Raw genomic sequence first — 20905 nt, 5'->3', positions numbered from 1 at the left:
CTATTACATGTTAATTATAAATATAAATAAATGTAATATAGTGATATTAAAAAAAAACTTATAAATGTTCTTATTAATAATCTCAGTTTGTAGAGTATTTCCTAAAATAAAAAATACATTTAAAAAAGTTGGACAGAGTATATAATGACGCGAGACTCTGAGTTCTGTGATGGATAAATGACTTGGAAAAAAAAAAGAAGAAGAAGAAATGAAAAGTACACATAAGGGATGATAAGATTGGATACTCCCACCAATAATTTCAACTTGTAGATTTATCAAGTAATCAAAATAGATTCCTCACAGTCACTTATAAGATTACAAGCTAATACAGTCTGATTACAATGTCTCACCTTTCCTTAATAATAGTTGCTTCGATTTGATTAGCTGATTCCATAGGGGCAACACAGAATGGTCAAAAGATCAGAAGAAATTGCAACCAAGGCAAGATGTCCAGTGGTCATTCAGGTAATTGTGGTGAACTATAGGAGCCATTTATGTCACTACAATTAATAGAGCTTGCATGCGGCATATGCTTGAATAAATAAATAAGTGGGACCACTGCTGACTACTATAAAGTAATTATAAAAAAAACCAATAAAGAATGAAGCAAATCCCAATAAAAAATTAATTTGGAAGGATCAAGGTCGTTTTGAAGAATAAAGATTCGTGTTTTTTCTTTTTCTGCGCCAAAACAAAAGAGAGAGAAGATAACGTTTTTGATTCTTGTTGGGGCAACCAGAGGTGGAGACTGTGCAGCAGGACTGATGTCTGGTTTTGATCTTTGATTTCTTCTTCATTTTGGTGGGGATTGATACTGGTAATTTTTTCTTTAACAAAACCAGAAACAAATATGGGGGAGAGAATCTAGAGGCTGCATTACATTGCATTACATACGTGCTTGTTTTTTTTTCACAGAGTGTTAAAATAAATCAGAAAAAAACATAAATAAGAAAGCGACGAAGGAGAGAGAGACGAGGGTGTTGACAACTTTAATGTCCCTTCTCATGTAAGTTTCGTTTGGTTCAGCGGATTTCATTCTTGGGATCTCTCTCTCTCTCTCTCTCTCTGATATCTTCCTAGAGAGAATGGCCCAGCAGATCCAAATCCCCATTTTATCTGCTTTTCCCATTTTCTCTGAAAGATTTACTTTTTGATTTTGGAGCTTTTTTGGGCCATTTGCTCTGCTTCCGGATTTCTGGCTTCCCATTCGGCGGTTTTTGTTTTTCTTCATTTTGTTTCTGCTACTTAGCAAGCTTCGAGGTACAATGAGTGGTGATTCCGTTGTTGGGTTTTGGAGAGGTGACTAGAATTAGATTTCTTCTTCGGGTAAGTTTATATTGATTTTCTGGATTCCGTGCGTAAAGAACATTTTCCGGATGGGATTGTTCTGATTTTCGGTATTTTCTTCTATTTGCGCTGGGTTTTTTTTTTTTTTCGCATCGAATGATCATTGATAAGTTTTTGTGGTCGAAATCGGTACTTTTCAACGACTCTTCATCATTTTGGAACAGTTCCGAAGGACGATTCCGATTTGAGTCAGTGACTAATGTACTCGAGTTCAGTAGTATCGGCATTTTTCTTCACTCGCTTTGTAAGAGCGTTCCAGTTGCAAAAGAGAGGTTTCAATTAATGTCATAAATTAATGTAATTTCCATCGGCTTGTACTTTTTTTTTCTTTCTGGTTGCCTCCTGCAATTTGTAAAATTCGATCGGATTCTCTGATAGTTTCACTGCATGAATGCGATTCTCATACATTCTCCATTCATTCGTCCAGATACTTTTTCCGGGTTATCGGACGATTTTGATTGAAGTTGCTTTCAGTTTTTCCCCAAGAGCAAATCAGCAGGTCTTGTTCTTAATTTCGGAGGATGAGAACTATCGTTTTTGGTGGCTTATTCATTGTGATGGATTCTTTGGGCATCTGGTTCTGCTGCAAAAGGTGATTTGCTGGTAAGATTTGTTTCATGACATTTTTCTGGTGGTTTCACGGGTCGTCAGCATAATTCTATCCTCAGGGAATTATTTCCTCTCGTCTTTTTCCTTCCATAAGCCTCACGAGTTTTAACAGGGTTGGGACTCCAATTCTTGTTATAACTTCTAATTGCTGGGTGGAATCATTCTGATCCTCCTTTGCGCTTGTTTGCTAAACTTTCTTATGGCTGCAATTTATGCCATGGATGCCATTTGTAAACTCAGTTTGTTGTCTAAATCTTCATCTGGACCAATGACATTTACCAATATTGATTTCGGAATGAGTTCTGTTTATGGAAGGAGATAAATGTGCGTTCTTTACGTGGATACTTTTATCTTCATTGAAAAGTTTGGCTACTGTCCTGCATCAAAGCATTTGTTTGTAGTCTGGAATGAATTCAAATCTTTTATTGAGAGGGCAGCTGTGCTCGTTTAAAGTAATGATGAGCTTTTCACTAGTTCATGTTTAGTACCTTTAATACAAAATAAATATGCCGAGTGAACTGTTATATCTATCTAGGATTTGTGTCGAAGACACTTCAATTGTGGTTAAGCAACATGCAGGGCCTAATGTTCTTCAATGAATCCATTTTTCCTTTCTAAATTTCTGACGGTGTTTTTCTTCTGAAGTCACCTCTTTGTTTAGCGGCTCTGCACTTTGTTCTTCTTATTATAAATTGTATTAAGCTCATGCTTTTCTTTTCTGGGGATGGGGAGGGTGGTTTTTTAGGGCTAGTTGTTGTTAGACAACATGTTTGGTTGAGTGGGATAGATTGTTTTGGTCATGTCTGGATATCTCTCATCTGGAGAGTATACGCTCTTTCCATTCCATGTTAGAGTATGTTTGTGCAATCTATATAATCTTTAACGTATAAACAAGATGATAGAAGAATGGAGAGGCATGTTTCAGATTTTTGTTAGCATATTAATTTGTCGCTATTAAATTACTGTGCATCTAATGTTTATGTCCTTGCTTTCGGCGACAAGAACAAAAAAATGTCCTGTTTCTTTGGAAAGCATCTGATTGCTAAAAGGTGCATGAAACCGTCAATGTTCTAGAACTATGCTGTGTATGCAAATTTTGTCTGTTGACTTGACTGTTGGATGATGACATTTTAAGATATGTGAAACATCCTATTTAAAATTTTTCCTCATTTTCGTGGCTCACATATGTATTGTCCAGAGACACCACTTCAGATAATAATTGGCATTCTTGTATTTCCGTTAACAATCATGATACAAACCAAAATAAAATGATGTTCTTCTGGGGCGTATTATTATTACTTTTTAAACAACAGAACAAGTAACTTACATTTGGTTTTGTTACAGGTTTTCATTCAATTGGAGCTGAGGGTACCATGTTATAAATTGTTATCTCTACATGTTCCATGATGGCATTGTTGGGTATGGGTGCAAATGTGCAATGCAATGGCACAGTCCCAGGATATCACTCTCATAGGGGCCTCATCTTTGGCACAGAAGGCAGCACAAGGACCTCATCTAATAATAACATTGAAATACCGAATGATCACTCGAGCAATGGTTCCTTGCCAGTATCATCACTGGTTTACCATTTAGAATACAATAAGGAACTAGTGAAACAGACAATACTCAAGCATGAAGCCATGTTTAGGGAACAAGTATGTTATCTATATTTTCTCATGACCTTTGCCTCCTGATGTCTAATTATAATCAGATTTATCATTTTGAATTTTCATCCATACTCATATTTTCACTCAATTGCTTGCCGTAACTTTTTTTTAATTATTATTGAATATTGTCTTTGTAATATGCATGATTTCTTGTCTAAACCAGACAATTGATGTGAAACTGTCCGCCATTGTGAAACCGCCTCTTGAGTCTTGACATCCTGATGTCATATGTGACAAGTCTATGTAGTGTGTTGAAATGGAGAATGACGTGACCCCTTGAGATCTGATGTGGTTGCTTTTAGAATTAATGGATGAAGGGGACTGTGTGTTAGAACCGAATAAAATACATGCAAAGAATTATCTTGTACATGTTGGAAGAGTGACCATAAAATTAAGGAGCAAAAGGAAACCATAATAAGTTTAATTGCAATGATCTTGAGAATTAATTGTCGTTATTTAATTTCATTAATATTATGGTTGGTTGGCATTTATAGTAGTTATTTAATCTTCCATTATTGTTATAACCTCACTAATTTCCTAACTATTTTTAAGTCTCTGAACTGTGCTTTGCTGATCAGATTCAAGAGCTGCACCGTCTTTACAAGAGACAGAAGGAACTAATGGATGACATTAAAAGGAGTTCTGATAAGCATTTAAGTTCGGGGACATCATGGTCAAGTTCTTTCCCATCTCATGTATCTTCTAAAACGCCTTACTTGCCATTGTCTACTGGTCAAACATCTGCTATAGCTGCTGAAAGCATCCAGATGTCACTGGGCTCTGGGAAAGAAAACAGCAGGCAAATATATTCTGCTTCTGCTCTATTTCCAACCGAAGGATGTTCAAAAGATTTCAAACCATCACATTCTGAAAACAGGAAAGCTGGCAATAAATTATTGGATCTCCATCTTTCTGCTGATGACTACATTGATAGTGAAAAAACCAAGTCTTTGGAAGATGAAATGGTTTCCAAATTGCCCATGGTTTCAGCTTATGCTTTAGAAGGGGTTTCTCAGGCTGTTGTAACAGTGATAAGAGACCATATGGAGCTAACTCTAATGGTTTTAGCAATTTAAATGAACCATTTCAACTCATGAAAGAGGCAACTGTAAAGTCTGATGATCTAAATGGCCCTACCAGTCACAGGAAGGGCACCTTTCATGATCTGTCCATGAGAAGGGGTCATAATATCTCCAATGATGTACTCTGGAATCCTTATAAAAGACAGGATCATGAAGTCTGTTCAGACAACCAACCCTTAGGGAAGGAGAAGAAACAGGAACGACTGTACCATATGATAAATGCTGGTGAGACTTTGACTTTGAGATTGCATGGCAATTATTATACTTCACTATTTTCACCAGTCAATTGCTGTATAAAGTCAGTCTATGTGCAGGTTTTGCACAGTTATTTTAGCCGTACGCATCCTTGTTGTCCCCACTTTTTCCAAGTTTTGTATGATGAAATCCTTTTTTTTTTTTTTAATGGGTAAAGAGATGGTGTCTAGGATTCTTTCGCTAAAGTGATTAATTCAGAAAAGCTATATGTTTCATCTGAATTACTTATTAAGAAGTTGATAGCCTTCTGTGCTTTTGTTTCTCAGATCAAATTAACCAAAGTCCCTGGAGGGAAAGAAAGTTTTCTGGCGGAGAGTGCTTTGTAGGAACAACGAAGGGTCCAATGAGTGCCAGCTTGCTTGGACCAAGCAGTGATCCTTATATGCTCTTCTCTGGGCCAGATGTGATAAGTTCCAGGATTCCTCCACGAGTTTTTTTGAGAACATCTGGAGCTGACACAGTTGAAAACCAAACAGTAGTTCAAGCACTGCCTCATTTTAGCACCTCTGAACTGTTTGATCAGAGGTCTAAGCCATTGACAAGGCTACCTGGGCCTACTGGAGATGAGTTATATGGGTGTACAAATATTAAATGTGGCTTTCATTTGGATCGCCAAAACTTTCTTCAGAGCTGCTTTTCCGGTGGATCCAAAACATCTGATGCACCATCATTTCTTACCAACAATCTAAACGGCTTTGCCAATCAAAGCTCACCAACCAGCCATGAGCTTAGGAAGTGTGTTAAGGATTCTGAAGATGTGGAGACTTCTAATAACATAAACTTAAATGTTATGCCTGCAAATATTTCTGAAACAGCAGCATTTCAAAACGTTAAAGAAGATCTTTTACCCAAAGGAAAACCCTGTGAAGAAAATAAAATCTCTACCGGGACGGACTCTTTCCTTTTGAAACCTTGTCATTCTGGAATTACACATGGGTTTGAATTAATGAATACTGAGGCAAGAGACTGTAGTAGAAAGGAGATCCATGCACGTAACATTAATGTAGATCTGGAGGCTTCCTCAGAGCAGCATTCTTTTCATGCTTCCCCCTCCACAGTCTGTCAGGACCAAACAAAAAACAAGAAGATTGAGGAAATTGAGAAGGGCTGTGTATCTGATATTGAGTTACCTCGTAATCATGTGCCTGGCTTTGGAGATCAGATAACTTCTGGAGAGAATTTGACAAAGAATGAACGGGAAAGAAAACTTAATTGTGGAGCAGGTATCATTGACTTAAATATATCCATGAATGAGGATGAGAACTCGCCTGTTGATATTGATTTTCAGGCACCTGTGAGTCCTGAAAACAAGGAATCTTCTCCACCCAGAGGAGAATCTGATGAAAACCAGCTTGAGACGCAATATCGATTGGCAGGACAAGAGTGTTCTGAGTTGCAACTAGAGGAAGTCAGAGTTGCAGCAGAGGCTTTGGTGTCTATATCAGAATCTGTGGGCCATAACGATCTCCAAATGATCACCTGTGCGCCTTCTGAATCTTTTATGAGTAGTCCTCTTCATTGGTTCGCCGTAATTGCCTCCTCAGTAATTGATCATCCTGGGAATGGCATTAAGGCAGATTTCACTGGTAATGGCAGTGATCATGAGGAGTTTCTTCCAGCTGGCATTGATTACTTTGAGGCTATGACCTTAAACTTGACTGAAACTAAGTTCTTAGACTGCTGCAGAAAGAGCAGTGGCCTGAAAGAGGAAGAAGGTGGATCTACTTCGCCAACTCGGCCAAGGAAGGGATGGGCAAATAAGGCAAAGCGGCAAAAGGACTTTCAAAGTGAAATTCTACCAAGTCTCACCTCTCTGTCTAGATATGAGGTCACCGAGGATCTTCAAACCATTGGGGGTCTAATGGAAGCTGCTGGTGCTCACTCAGGAAGAGTTTCTCTAAGAGGTGCGGGCAGAAATGCATTGGCCAGAGGAAGGAGAAGGTCCACTGCTTTGGTTTCCAACAATACAGGCTTGCTTTTGAAGCAGCAGCTAACTAGTGGCGTTGAATTGGGAATTGAGAAAAGAGGTTTAATCAGCTGGGGAAAGGGAAACCGAAAGCCTAGGGGAAAGAGATATCCTGCCAGAGATCCTCAGGTTTTTTGGGGCCAAGTATGTTATAAACGAATCTAAAACAGTGGATTTTGAATGAGTTTCAAGATCGTCCTGTAAATTCCTTCATAAATAATAATGTATACATGTTAACAGATAGATAGGAAAAAATCGTGTATATTTTTGGTTGGAGATGTAAGAACTTTTTTCCATCTGGCTTGCTTGATGGATGATCCAATTGGTTACCCTGTTGTTTGACCTCCTCGCTGCTTAGCATCTTTGCATTCATATTTAGAACTTTACTGAGGGTTTGTTATGTTGTACTAATTAGGGACCAAATCCTTTCCAAGTCTTTTTTTTTTTTGGTAAAAATCCTTTCCAAGTTTTAACCTACATAAAATTATGAATTTTTGAAGAACCAAATCATAATTATGTTATAATTATTTTAGGAATTAATGGTGGTTTATATGAGATCTGGGTAAAAGATAAACTTGATTTATAAGCATGATTTTGGGCAAAATTAATTTAGTTAAAACGCATTGAGTAAAATTGATTTAGAAATAAATGTGATACCTTTTCTAATAGAGATTTTCAATCTTGATGCACCTTGTAGTTACACCCCCTTTGTATTGTGGTTTGTTACTTTGTTGCCCAAAGCAAATGTCTTCAAATTCAAAATATGAATAATTTTATTCTATTTTTTGTTACATTGAATTGAATCATTCTTAATCTGCGCCAAAGAGGTGTTTTTTTTCGAGCAAATACGAAGAGCTTAAATCCTGTTTTGTTCGCTGGAAATGGGTTATGAGATATCGAAATAGAATTGGAAACCTCGTCTCCTGCAGCTGGCTGCCATGAGATGAGTTTGGGTTTTGAGAAATGAATTTCCAAACAATCAGGCTTCTTGGCTCAGCCAATGTAATTTTTTCCTTTTTTCCTGACTAAAATATCCCTGAGATTTCTTCAAATTTCCAGATTTGCCCCCACCCTTCATTCATTGGTTCGACGTCCTCAAATTTCCAGAAGCTCTAGCCGACGGCAACACCCTGTTCTTCTTCTTTCCGGCGAGCACCCCCTGCGACCTTTGCCTTCTTCTCCAGCGAGCACTTGTCACAGGTTTCTACTGCGACCACTCCATTCTTATCCGGGGAGCACTACCTTCTCCTTATTCGACGATTCTCTTCCTCACCGGCGATGACTGCCTCTTTTTCTTCCACCGCCGTCAGATTCGTCGCAGATCTCAAGATCCTCTTCTTCTTCCTCACTCTTCCTCGCTCTACGTCCTCCCTCCGTTTGCAGATCATTTGTCGTCGGCATCTTCTTTGGCATTACAGATCCGCTTCTTCCTCTTCGATCAAAAATGAAAAGATCCTCTTGCATTTCCATCATCTTCTTCCTAGTCTCAAACTCTCGGTCTTTTTATGTTTGTTTTGGGTTTGATGTTGAAGATTCAAATCCGTGCTCGATGTTGTTGAGCCGACAAGGATGATGTTGAGGATGGAGGAGTTTATTAATTTTTAACATTTCCAGGCTCATTTTTTTTTATTCAAATTCCAGTTCCAATTTATTTTTTTTTTTCCATTTCTATTAAAATGCTTTCAGAAAAATGTTTCTTTTCTTAAATAAAAAATACGCCAACTAATATCATTCCACAGGTTTTTTGGTCCATCCTGAATGACAGTTTTTCTCCTTCGAAGTCTTTGTTTACAGCAATCGGACTCGACTGGCTGAGAACTCTATTGTTTTGTAGTGTGTACATAACCTATAATCGATTACACCCATTTGAACACAAAAATTTTACTATGACGAAAAAATTCAATACAGAAATATATCTTCTTTGTGAAATCGATGCTCTTGATTTTGCCCAGTCCTAACCATGTGCTTTGTTCCCCCGTCTTCTGCGTTTCTGCCACTTTCGAGTGGCCCAAAATCAAAATCTGCTTTACAGGGGAGAATCTTCAACTCGAAGTTGAGTGAAATGGGGGCTTTGAAGTGCCTTCTGAAGCAGCTCGTCATCATCCCACGAATCCCTATAGGTCTCCAAGTTGACATCGGCGTTTCTTAAGGCCGACAGGCATAGCTCTTTTCTCCATTCTTCTAAACGTGGGAATCCTACATATTCTCCATATTTGTCACAGTACTGCAAGATGAGGTAACGCTTTAGCAAAACCCATGTGTTCTTCGCGGACACTTTATTAAAGTGCATGTGCATTTAGACAAGACTTTTCGATTATCACAATTGAAAGAACTCTTTCAGAAAGTCAACATCTAAATAATTGCATGTGTAATGGGGTCTGCACCTCAAAATTTGCTATGTCATGGGTGTTGTGCTTGGGAATGCCAGCTATATCTCTTGAATGATAGAAGTCCTTGATTGATTCCATCATTTCCTCTCTTGATGGCAATACCCTTTTCCCAGACAGCAGTTGAGCTATCCATTTTGCTTGGGACTCAAAGAAAGGGAACCCTATGATCTGTATTGTATCCATCAATCAGTAATACTGTTAGTTTAACCTATGCAAAAAGATTTTCTACTTCTGATTGAGTTGGTTGTTCCTCCTCCTTACGATCAATACAAGCAGTGAAAATGTATATGAAGTTCATTTTTTCTCTAAATATATTCATCTTGTTTTTGCATATCTCTTTTCGATTGTGTAAATTTATGTATTATGGTGATAAAAATTTTCAGATTCAGTTCTTGCTACTGAACAAATACATATTTACCTTTCTAGGTATGCCTATGAAACATAGAGATGGAGCAAGGGAGGGGGGGAAAGTGTGCTCATACAGAGGACCCACCCTGTCATCATCCACAACTACCATTCCTTTGGTGTTAAGAAAAGGGAACGCATAGGAGTACCTACGCAAACAATGGAAACCTCTCAATTTATGAGGATTCACAACTAATTAACTTTTAAAAGGAAACATCAGGACATGTTTAGACACAGGGCCCCACAATGAGATCTCTAATGTGAAGGTTACAATCATCGTCCAATCAAAACTCCTTTGACCTGTTGTTGGTAACAATTAAAATCTAAAACAGCTATATGTTCGCAGATAAGTGTTCTAATCAACATTTTCCGTACTTAATTTCTACTGAGATGAATGTTACCCGGTGCAGTACAAAACACTGTCGGCAATAATGCTGGAACCGTCCACGAAAAGAACTCGTCCGTCTTCTTGAAGGCTGTCTATCTGCACATTGTAATAACGGTAGTGAATCAGGTTTTGCTTTCTACTATTCCCCTTAAAATTCAAACCCAGTGGATAAGAAGTGATGATACTTGTGGATGAAGGTGCAAATTCTTGTGTTTGCATATGATTTTAGATAGACCCTCGGAGATATTGAGGGATCTGGAGCTTAGATGCACTTCCTTTGCTACCTCCACAAGCTCTATTGAGATATCTTGTCCGCTTAATGAATTTCCAACCACTACCACAGTCTGTTGGATTAAGACTCACCTCAGTTGCAGTTTTAAAAGAGCTTGTTTAGTTTAAACAAAAATCTCTCGCAGTTATAGGGATTATTTGAATATTTTACCTCATTTCTGAATGGCTCTGGTGATCTGTAAATGTGACTGTGCATTTGTTTCCTTTTCCATGACTCCATTCCTATGAAACAGGAAACAGAGAGAGGGCAAAACAAAAAGATAAGTTATATTTGAGACCTTCGAATGTATAGCTATGCACGATTCTGAGTCTGACATATGCTTTTCCTCTTAAGATACATAAACTGAAGTTGAGATTTACACCTACCTTGAATGGAGGGCAACCTTGGTTGAGAGTAGTGGCCAGTGGCGACAACCACTGCATCGAACACCTCTTCCACCTCTTTACCAGTCTTCTTCTCTTTGCTTCTAACAGCCCATTTCAAATCATCATGACAGACACCATAATCCAACATCCCCACATACTCCACCCTTGTATTGAACCTGATCATCTCTCTGAGCCTAAACGAATCACAAAAATCCTTGAGGTACAGAAGGAGCTCTGTGTGACTAGGAAACCTCCTCATGTCTCCACCTTTCCTGACAGAAAATGGGAAATCAGTGAATCCCATGATCTCTCTTGGAGATGTGAGCCTCAAAGACTCATAAATGCTGCTATGAACCTTTAGGAAAAGGTCCCTTCCTAAAGGGTCCTCCCCTTCAACATCGGGATCATATAGCCATTGACCCCCAACATCATGATTCTGCTCTAACACAACCACCTTATGACCTTCTTTTCTCAACTCCCTCGCTGCCACTAGCCCAGATGGCCCTGCTCCAATAACACAGACATTCTTGGATAGGTTTGTCTCAGAAACCATGGCTGTTGTATCAGGGTTCCTGGATAGTTTTGCAGGAAGGAAAGAACTACTTGGAGGTATAGCCTATTTAGGTTATAGGTGAGATTGCAAATTGATTTATAGGTGGAGAAACGTGCTGGGGTAGTGAGGGGTTTTTAATGGTTGAACAAGGTTTCACGTAGGCAAAGGGAGACCATAATTTGAGGGACAGTCATGGTTTGTTGGCTAGGAGACACACGTGATCATGGGAAATCAATGCTTCCAGATTTGTCCACTTCAAAAGTTCCAAGTTAGGACTTCAACAGTGTTACTTGGACTCTTTTATTCTTTACGTTGAATTCTTCATATCATCGCTTTACCACATGATTATGATTAACTCGCACTTGTTACTGCATCAAAAGTGATTGTTGATGCTTGGATCTCCATGCTATTCTCTTTAACTAACTAATAAAAAATAAGTAAATTGATTAACTCAATTACCCATCCTCCTGCCCTTTCAATAAAATAAATGAGGTTTGCCATTTGTTCACTTCATGAGATTTTACCAGTGATTTCAAATGCATAATTATCATTAGCCTAATCTTACATATTAAGTATACACCGAGAGAATCATTTCCATTAATAAGAAACATTGGAACTCATAATCATCATTAACATCTACTGCTTCTTTCCTCTTTACGTTTGTCTAGACACCGATTCTTGCCTGCATGCATGTCTGGTACCCATGTGATAATGATCTTCCTTTCACACAGTCCAAACCATCTAGGGCAGCGGATTTTTCATACGCCAGACCAGACCACCCTTCAGTTCATGCTCCATTGATATGGAATAAGTCAATTTAAAATAGTAGATGTGGCCATGCAATGATCTTAGAAGAAGATACTTATCTTTGCAAATACTCAAACCCGGAGAAAACAAAAGCTTTGTAAGGGCGGTTACATAGGGACACTAGCTTGTCGGCTAGCAGAATTTAGGGAAGAATAGGTCAATGTTTTTAAATTTTTCTGGGGCAGATCACTGAACCAGTCTATGCGCTACATACATGGCTTGGAACCCCACAATCAGAATAGGCATGCCTCACCTTCAAGCCAAGGGAACAGAAATAATCATGGAATAATGTCCATCTTGATCATTTTGATGCAATTTTTCTTGCTATATTTTGACCTTGTATTGTTGACAAAGTGAGCCTCCTTTTCTCTGTCTACTTTATTTTCTCAGCTATAATATATTCTTGTTTGTTTTTATCTGCTTGTGCTTAAAGTTAAAAAAGACCATAAAATAAAGCTCATGTGAGAGGATAAACAAGAGGGTATTTTTAATTTTTCTTTCGCACGAAATAATGGCTTGAGTGGTTTGCAAGTCACCCATGTTTTTCCATCTATGTGTCTTTGGGTGAAGGTTAAGGCTACACTATTTAAATTGTATTCTAATTGAAGAAATTATAGGTTACTAATATGCCATAATACAGCAATAAATTAATATTAATTCACACGTTTCATGCATGGTAAACACCCAGCAGAATTCGCTTTACGCAATACTATGATTGATCATATTAGGGGCATGATCTCTCAGCTTCCCTGCTTTTTATTAATTCCTTGAATGTTAGTTTACAAGTTCAAATTTTTAGCTAGATTCAATTGAGCCGGTGCATTGCACATAATGTACACTGTTCATGACTTTGTTTAAATGAATTTTTAACTATATAATTGATGTTAATATTGATTAGTTTGTTATTTTTTGCGTGGAGATTGATTAGGGAGATTTTCTTAGTAAACATTCTTTTCATGATGATGTGACTTTGATTGGACTAGAAAAAATAAATTAATTGAGATATGTTGAGATTAACGTGGACAGCCATTTGACTATAATACCAAAAGAGATTACGTAAAGGAGTGGGGATAGTTTAACTAATAATTAATCTCGTCTTTTAATCACACATATTCGAATCTGACAGCCTAAGGAATTCTGACAAAAAGATAATCAAAAGTAAGTCGGATTGCTTTCTTTATATATAGTTTTATCATATTTCAAAGGTTTGTCACCCACCCTTGTTTCTGTTGGTTGTTGAAAGCACCTCTAATTATGTTCCATACAAAATTAATTTTAATGTGTGTGTGAGAGAGAGAGAGAGAGTAAACTTCAAAAGGGATCAGAAAATCTGAACGTTGCAAAATCACGTCACAAAAATCATGAATGTTTATAAGTATCCTTCTAAAATATCTACATCTAATAAAGCAAGCTGATATTTTTTTTCCCTGTTAATAAATTTTTTGATCCTTAGAAAGTTTATCAATTCCCAGTAAATCTAAATCAAGTTGGTTGGACTTTCTAACTGGAGTAAATTTATTTATTCACAGTCATAAGATTTAAATATAAAACTTTTTTAGTTTAACTATTCAGCAGATAATAATACCAGATCAAATTTCAACATTGTTAGATTTAAATGCGGGTTTATTCTTAAAGTGGTTTTTTTTTTCTATTCATAAAATTCGAACAGACAATTTTACTTAAAGATTTCAAGTATCTTTCGCTTGATTAAACTATCATTAATTTAAATATCAGACTTTATTCAAGAAAAACCAAACTCCTTGCTAGGTGAACCAATAAATGTTGAAGTAGGGACTAGGAATTATTAAGTGAATCACTAATCAAAATTAGCATAATAAATTTGTCCAAAGATTTACCCAATCAAGTGATGACGTGAAGAATTGGTAGAAAAATACAAGTCATGCACATATATAAAAAGTAAGATAAGAAGAGAGGAGGACCATTACCAAGCTAAAGTTGGATGAAAGGAAGGAAATGATGTTGTTAAGCCTGTCATGAGTCTTGAAACAGTCATCATTTTCCCCTTTTCCTTTTCCATATTTTCACATCATTTTCTCCTCTGTTTTTTCTCTCTCTCTCTCTCTACTCTCTTCCCTTTGCGACACCATCATCCTCACACTAACACTGCAAAAAACCAATCTCAATATAGCTTTTCATCTATTTGTGATACGTCTTTCTTTAAATGCAAAGAAACTATAATCTTTTAGTTCCTGAATTTTTCTCAATTATTGAGTCAATGTTTGAATTTGAAATTGAAACAATTCAATCCTTATAATTTTTTTTTAACTCAAAACCAACCCATTCTTTGTGATATTTTGATTTGACACAGTTTACTCCCTATAATTCTTTAATTTAATGTAAATTGCAACGACTAATTTGTATTGAATTAAAATTTATAAAACTAAATCCATAAATAAAAAAATGTATGGATTAAAATTTATGTTGTTTCTTAAATATGAATACATAAATAAAGTAAATGATCTGATGTGGCAAACTTCACTTTGGAAATTTTTGTTTTGTATAGAATTAACGACAAAGAAATAACTCTGGGGATCCAGCTCATGAAACTTGAAATGGGTCAGTAATTAGAAAGATACACCTCATCATTCCTAATAATGAGTCATATTGTTATTAACCAATCAGATAGATTTGTAGGCTTGAAGAAATCATGACGAGGAGACTTTACTACAAAAATCTTAACAAGTAAGATAAATGTCTCTACACTTCTACAGCTGTATATCAGAGGATATAATTTTCTTTCCTTCAAGTAGCAAATTCTGAGTCCACAAGCATCAGAGAGATTAACCCACCTAGCCATTTACAGAAGGAATTTAATTAATCACCTGTGATGGTGACTGCACTGTCATTAATTATATACCAATTACATTACCCTTCTGGAAACAGTAATTAAACGGCCTAATTAATTATTGGATGGGGCATGCACACGCAAATCACACAAGCTGCATATGTCGTTGCTGTAATTGCTGTAACTACACTGTTTGTTTGAGAAGCCTTGCTTCGAAGCAATATACATAACTACTGAAAGGGAATTGAAATACGGTAAGTGTTTATCTTGTATTCAATTGGATTGTAATCGTATATGAAAAGGCATATATATTTTGGATTGAAAGTTCAAGGATAGGAATTTGGTAAAACAAATATTTACCTTACAGTCTTGTAACTTTACGGATGAAAGCAAAATCATGAAGACGTGTTTGTTAATTTTAATTCTAAACACCATGTATGCATGGATGCTTGAGGTAAGGTGAAAGCAAGGCTAGTCATTGTAAGTCTTGATGGTAAGTTAGGACCACCAACGTGTTAGGGTTATGAGATTCTCTTTGCAGTTTTTATATTTATAAGATTCAAATTCAAGACTTCATCTAACGTTGAATTATTTAAATTAATAGTCTTCACTCTTCAGCGAGCATGTGTAGATTTCTTTTTAGTTTTTACAATTTGTTTTTTCGTCTCTTTTAAATTTTGGTAGTTGTGTACAATATTTTTTTTTTGGATTATTTTTTAAAATTATTTTGAGAATGAAGTTTTAAATTCAAAATATAGTCGAGTATTTTAAAAAATAAAGATGACTCTCATGATGCCTTTTTTTTTAAAAAAAAATGAAGAATTAATAAAGTTAACTAATGATTTTTAAAACTGAAAAAATATTACTCATAGAAAATTTTAAAAAATATATAATTTTCAGAGAATATAACTCTTAAATATTAACTAAAAGATATTTATCACACCAGTGAATGTTAATTCAGTTAATAAAGATTTAATTTATAACTCACAAAATTGTAGGATCAAATCCTGCTCCTGAATCCTCATGTGAAGATTTTATTGATAAATAATTTGTAAGTATTTTATATAAATGTTACCCTCTCCGTTCAAAATATAAAACATTTTTAATTGAATCTCGCCTCTAATAAAGTAGTTACTTACTTTCAAATTAACTATATCTTTTCATATTCACCTCTATTAAATATCATATAATAAATATAAAGTCATTATTAATGGGGATACTTTTTAAAAAAGCAACGATTACACTTCAAAAGATTAAAAATACTTTATATTTTTTAACATTCAACTCTTTAAAAAAATTTTATATTTTTTAATAAAGGAAGTATTTGAGTTTGAAGAGGTGTCATGACTTGGTCGTCCTTATTATCCAAATCGCATAAACCTTTTAATATTATAACAACGTACAACAATAACCATAACAGGACATCAAGTCTTTTGTTGGCCAATTAATAATATTAAAAGGTTATGCATGAGAGTGAAGACCTTAATTTACAGATTTACAACAATAACCGTAAGTTATGCGTGGCCAATAATATTATTGTTTAATTTTAAACAATAATATATTAATTCAAGTCTTTTCTTCAAATTAATGCTAAAGGTTATGCCTTTACCTGAACAGAGCAAGTGTCAAATTAATTCAAGTCTTTTCTTTAAGTTATGCGAAACAAATATATCAATTACATCTCAAGTATTAAATTTTAAAAATTTATAATTTATAATTCAATCTCTCAATTTTGTAATTCTATTATGATAAATTTGTAACTTATATTTTAAATTTTAATAAAAAAATAATTTTTTTATTCTTCAATCATGTTAAAATTTGAAGAACAAGTTGTAAATCCATCACAATATAATTATAAAATTAAAAGATTAAGTTATGAATTCCTATAATTTAATATTTAAAATTTAACTTAAATTAATTAATACTACTGTTGGAACCTCTTTGTGATTCTCTTTTTCACGTTTTGACAGGGCAAAGTTGGTTGCAAGATAGAACGGAAGAAAAAGGCCAAGGAGGTAAGTTGTTGCAATCTATTACATTCCATAAGGATATAATGATCGCATTGAGATATTTGCATTGCATGGTTGGATTGGAACTTCCACTAGGGTTTTCACTTGATTAACATATTGTTCTTCTGGCTTCGCCGCCTCTTTCACTCTATTCAAGTTCCTCTGTTACAACCAACGCTTTTTCCAAATTATTATCAGTAACACCCGCCCCATACTTCTGCTCATTCGCATCTCCATTAAACCCTCTCTGACGATTCATTTACATTTTGCAGTGACTTGTCTTTTGAAAAACAAAAATCGCAGGATCAAGGTATGCCTGACGCTTGTATTTTTGATTCTAGAGTCTGAACTCTGAATGAGCTAGTGCGGGGTAATGTGTAGTATTAGCATCCGAAGAATTTTTTTTTTTTTTGGGAACGAAGTTGGGTTTTGTATGCGTGGAGACAGGAGATTGTTGCTCTCATGATGATTCGGCATTTCGTTGGGCATATGGAAAATGTCTTTCGAATGATATTTTCCCCTTTGAGTCATTTGATAAAGTAATATATTTGAGAATTAATTCGAGTTTTGACTTGCAAAAGCTTTGTCAATGATGATGAGAGATTAGCTTTTGCATGCACACTTTTCATTTACGTAGTTCCGAGCGTGTCTTTGTCAGCCAGCCTGCGTGCTAGTATATGCTAACTGTTTTGTAAACTGTTGTCAGGTCATTGAAGAGATAATTTCTTTATAGAATCTTATCTGTAATTGCACGGATCTCTTTCTTCTTTAACTATGATGGTGGAGGAATTTATTAATACGGAGGTGAAATCCGAGAAAACAGAATCTGAAGGTGGCAGTGTGAAACCAAATCCTAGATGGGAATTTGTTTGCCACAAAAGGAAGGAGTGGGATTTTTTCACCGTACCTTAGTGGTTCAACTGTTTCCTTCCATGATTCCTGCAAATTTGGCATCAAACTTGCCATTGACACAAAAACATGGAACAGCGCACAGAAAATGATTTCCACTAGGAGCAGGAGAGTCGAAATTCCACAAGTAACTCTTTATCATTCCTTCTTGTACACAGTGAAATCACGGAACAATTCAAAGCCTTCTCCAACTGCAGAAGTTGGAAAACCTGATTTACCTATTATGATCAAGGAAGTAGGTGTATCGATAATGAATAAGGGAAACGTGTGTAAGGAGACCAATGCACCACCCTCTGAGGAAACAGATGTTTCCGCGGATCATACTAGTAGTGACGTAAAGCAAACCCAATCAGAGTCATCTTGTATCCCAGTGCAGGAGAGTATAAACGCTCAAACAAACAGCAAGATAATGGAAGTAAAAAGTTCTGGTTCTGAAACTAGGGAAGCGATAGTTAGGAGGAAAGAAGTTAAAGATGTTGAGTCAAACGATGCAAAAATCGAACGTGAGAAATTTGTAGCTAGTGTGCAAATTTTCAGGGAAAGTATAGGAGAGAGTTTAAGAAGAAGGCTGTAGATGGAAGCAAGATAGATGGTTCAAGATCAGAATCTGAGAAAGGCGTTTTGAAGAAATTTTCCAGTAGTTTGTATGATGTCGTTGAAGAGACTGCAAGCAAGCTTGCTGGGGTCAGGAAGAGCAAGGTCAAGGCTTTGTTCCCGCATTTGAAACTGTTATATCTCTTGATCTGCAGGAGGCCACTCCCATGGAAGTAAGCTCTTGTCGATTCACCTTTTAAAGATGTTTATGTATAGGAAAAGAACTTACATAGTAGAAGAAGAACAAGATCTAGTTCTAGCTCTGAATGTGACTTGAGCAGTAAGCTTTCTGAAATTGCAACTGCTAGTGGGTGGATAGTGGATTATTAAGCTTAGTTAGTTAGCTTATTGACACCGGTTTAGTATTTTCCCCTAAACCATTAAGTTAGTAATATATATAAAAGGAGTCAATTTTGGCATATTAATGGAATAATCTTCGAGTTTTCCCCCCTTCTTAAGTACAAAGGAAGCCAAAGCCTTGGAAATTGAAATAAAAAGAAAGTGATTAACCTCTAGGGATTAAGACGTTCCTAGTCAAGTCAAGCCATATAAGGTCTTTGCACTGATGAGGAAGCTCTGTTGTAGTCATTTCCTCATAAATCATATTATGAGTTGGGTTTCTAGCATATTAAATTTCGTCAGTTGATAAACATGCAATCTCTGCCATTTTCCTTGAACACTGGTGAAATGCTGAACTCATTTTCATCTGATGTGAAACTAGTTAGAATGGTTTAGTTTATTCTCCGAATACCATGTGCTAGCTTTAACAAAAAATTGACTGAAAGGCACTCATAAAAAAAAACCTGAAACTCATCACCCGTTTCAACGTTATTGGCTTTCTCATAATTATTTCCTTAACTTAAAGAAGCTCTTAATTGTGACTGATCATACGTTGCGTGATTAATATATCTTTATTTTTTCTGCAGAGACGGTGAACTTTTGCGTCAACAAGTTATGAATACTCTCTTTCATAACATCCCATATTAAACTTGACTTGAAGCACATTTGAATTTCAATTAGATATAATTGATTATGAAAATAATTAATTAAATAATTAATTTTAATTATAATTGATTATGTTATAAAACAATCTTTTTGAATACTATTTTTCAAAAATTGATTTTAACAGAAGTAAAGATGTATGAATAATTTATTCAGAAATAATTTTAATAGTATAAATTATCATAAAAGATATTATTTTTTAAGATTAAATTATTAATAAATTTTAATATAATATTATTAAATTTTTTAAATTTTATTTAAAAAGTAAAATATATTATTTAAATTATATATATGATTAATTATAAAAATTTAAATTATATTAATATTAAAAATTTTAATTTATGTAAATAAATAACTCAATATATCTTAGTTCAAATAAATTTAATAAAAGAGAAGTATTTAATTCTTAAATACCAAACATCAATTTTACAATAATTAATAAAGATGATAATATACAAGTTAATATTTAATCATGAGTCATATCTGACGAAAATGTTAAGCATTGTCTAAAAATTTTGGCAACATAAAAAATATAGTAATGTAACAAATGATGCAAATCTCTCTCTTTAGATTTTTGCAACAATCTTTGTAATAATCCTCAATTTTAAATTAAATTAAATTAATTTTTTTATTAATTAATATTTAATTTAAATTAGTTTTATAATAAGTACTAAGTAGAGGGTGTGGGTTGACAAAAGTTTATGTTAGTAAATTTTTTAAAGATTCAAAATTTAAATTTTACTAAAAAAAAGAAGAGAAGGAAGTTTGGTTTTATTTTTATTAAATTTTGTGTCTTTCTTATAATTTTTTTGAACATTTTTTATAATTTTCCCACATGCCTTTCTTGCACTTCAAATGAAGAAGCTCACGTTCGTAGCTTATGAAAAAAAAAAATCAATTTCATCCAAAAAATTTGATTACCCACTTTTTTCAGGTGTTTGGTTAATAACTCAAAAAATTGCTTAATTGCGTATCCAAACACACACTTTAGTTCTGGTGGAGACCAAAGTCTTGGTTTTGACTTTTGAATTTTTTGATAAACCCATCTATATTATGAAGTAGTATTAAAAATTTATTGAGAGAGTTTTTCCACTCTGGAGACCTAAATGAGTCTAAGTGTGACTTCCACACGAGGTGATTTGTGTTTATTTTATTTTTAAAAATCTTATAGTTATGAAATCCACTCAAACAACGCCCAATTTTATAAAGTTTCTGCCGTAGATTAAAAAGTATAAATAACGTGATAAAATGTTGACTATATTGTCAAATTTTTTTCCTAAAATTTATTAAAAGCTCTTTAAAATTGATGGAGCAAAGGAGGGTATATTATGAAAGGAATGCTAATAAATACTGCTTTAAACTTCTAAAAAGGACATATAAAATAAAGCAATTTTTTCCCTCAAAAGACATGCACTCCCTCTAGTCTGTGTGATAGAGCGTTTTTTAAAAGAAATTTTTT

General features: G+C 34.9%; 2 protein-coding genes and 1 long non-coding RNA gene across 5 annotated transcripts; 2 read left to right on the top strand and 1 right to left on the bottom strand.

The window, feature by feature from the left end:
* Positions 1-725: 725 nt before the first annotated feature.
* On the top strand, positions 726-7268 carry LOC129320451 (uncharacterized). 3 transcript variants are annotated; one of them, XM_054965913.1, is made up of 6 exons: positions 987-1326; positions 1512-1644; positions 1775-1950; positions 3301-3611; positions 4202-4930; positions 5227-7268. In XM_054965913.1, exons 5-6 carry the CDS (start codon positions 4717-4719, stop codon positions 7089-7091), a joined length of 2079 nt encoding a protein of 692 aa, XP_054821888.1. In that variant the 5' UTR covers positions 987-1326; positions 1512-1644; positions 1775-1950; positions 3301-3611; positions 4202-4716; the 3' UTR covers positions 7092-7268. The 3 variants fall into 3 exon arrangements, with proteins under 3 accessions (XP_054821889.1, XP_054821888.1, XP_054821887.1); XM_054965914.1 differs by lacking the exons at positions 987-1326; positions 1512-1644 and adding an exon at positions 726-817; XM_054965912.1 differs by lacking the exon at positions 1512-1644.
* Positions 7269-8709: 1441 nt separating this feature from the next.
* On the bottom strand, positions 8710-11407 carry LOC129320689 (flavin-containing monooxygenase FMO GS-OX-like 9). Its single transcript, XM_054966246.1, has 7 exons — positions 10767-11407; positions 10552-10622; positions 10295-10453; positions 10123-10205; positions 9735-9870; positions 9311-9484; positions 8710-9150 (listed from the first exon to the last, which is right to left on the bottom strand). Exons 1-7 carry the CDS (start codon positions 11317-11319, stop codon positions 8953-8955), a joined length of 1374 nt encoding a protein of 457 aa, XP_054822221.1. The 5' UTR covers positions 11320-11407; the 3' UTR covers positions 8710-8952.
* Positions 9026-12542, top strand: LOC129320691 (uncharacterized). Its single transcript, XR_008595813.1, has 2 exons — positions 9026-9162; positions 9743-12542. It is a non-coding gene; the product is annotated as an uncharacterized LOC129320691 (long non-coding RNA).
* Positions 12543-20905: the final 8363 nt, after the last annotated feature.

The sequence above is a fragment of the Prosopis cineraria genome, unplaced genomic scaffold (genome assembly GCF_029017545.1).
Source record: "Prosopis cineraria cultivar Desert tree isolate PC_DT_omini unplaced genomic scaffold, ASM2901754v1 PC9, whole genome shotgun sequence".
In the NCBI taxonomy this organism is placed as follows: Eukaryota; Viridiplantae; Streptophyta; class Magnoliopsida; order Fabales; family Fabaceae; genus Prosopis; species Prosopis cineraria.
The sequence above is the reverse complement of the archived record's forward strand: the minus strand, read 5'-3'. Positions and strand labels throughout refer to the sequence as shown.

Coding starts and splice junctions, on each gene's coding strand:
- LOC129320451 (XM_054965914.1), top strand. CDS start 4,717: ATGAAAGAGGCAACTGTAAAGTCTGATGATCTAAATGGCCCTACCAGT. Junction 4,931..5,226: donor GTACCATATGATAAATGCTG/GTGAGACTTTGA, acceptor TTTGTTTCTCAG/ATCAAATTAACCAAAGTCCC.
- LOC129320689 (XM_054966246.1), bottom strand. CDS start 11,319: ATGGTTTCTGAGACAAACCTATCCAAGAATGTCTGTGTTATTGGAGCA. Junction 10,454..10,551: donor CAGAGCCATTCAGAAATGAG/GTAAAATATTCA, acceptor TTAATCCAACAG/ACTGTGGTAGTGGTTGGAAA. Junction 9,151..9,310: donor ATGACATAGCAAATTTTGAG/GTGCAGACCCCA, acceptor CTCATCTTGCAG/TACTGTGACAAATATGGAGA.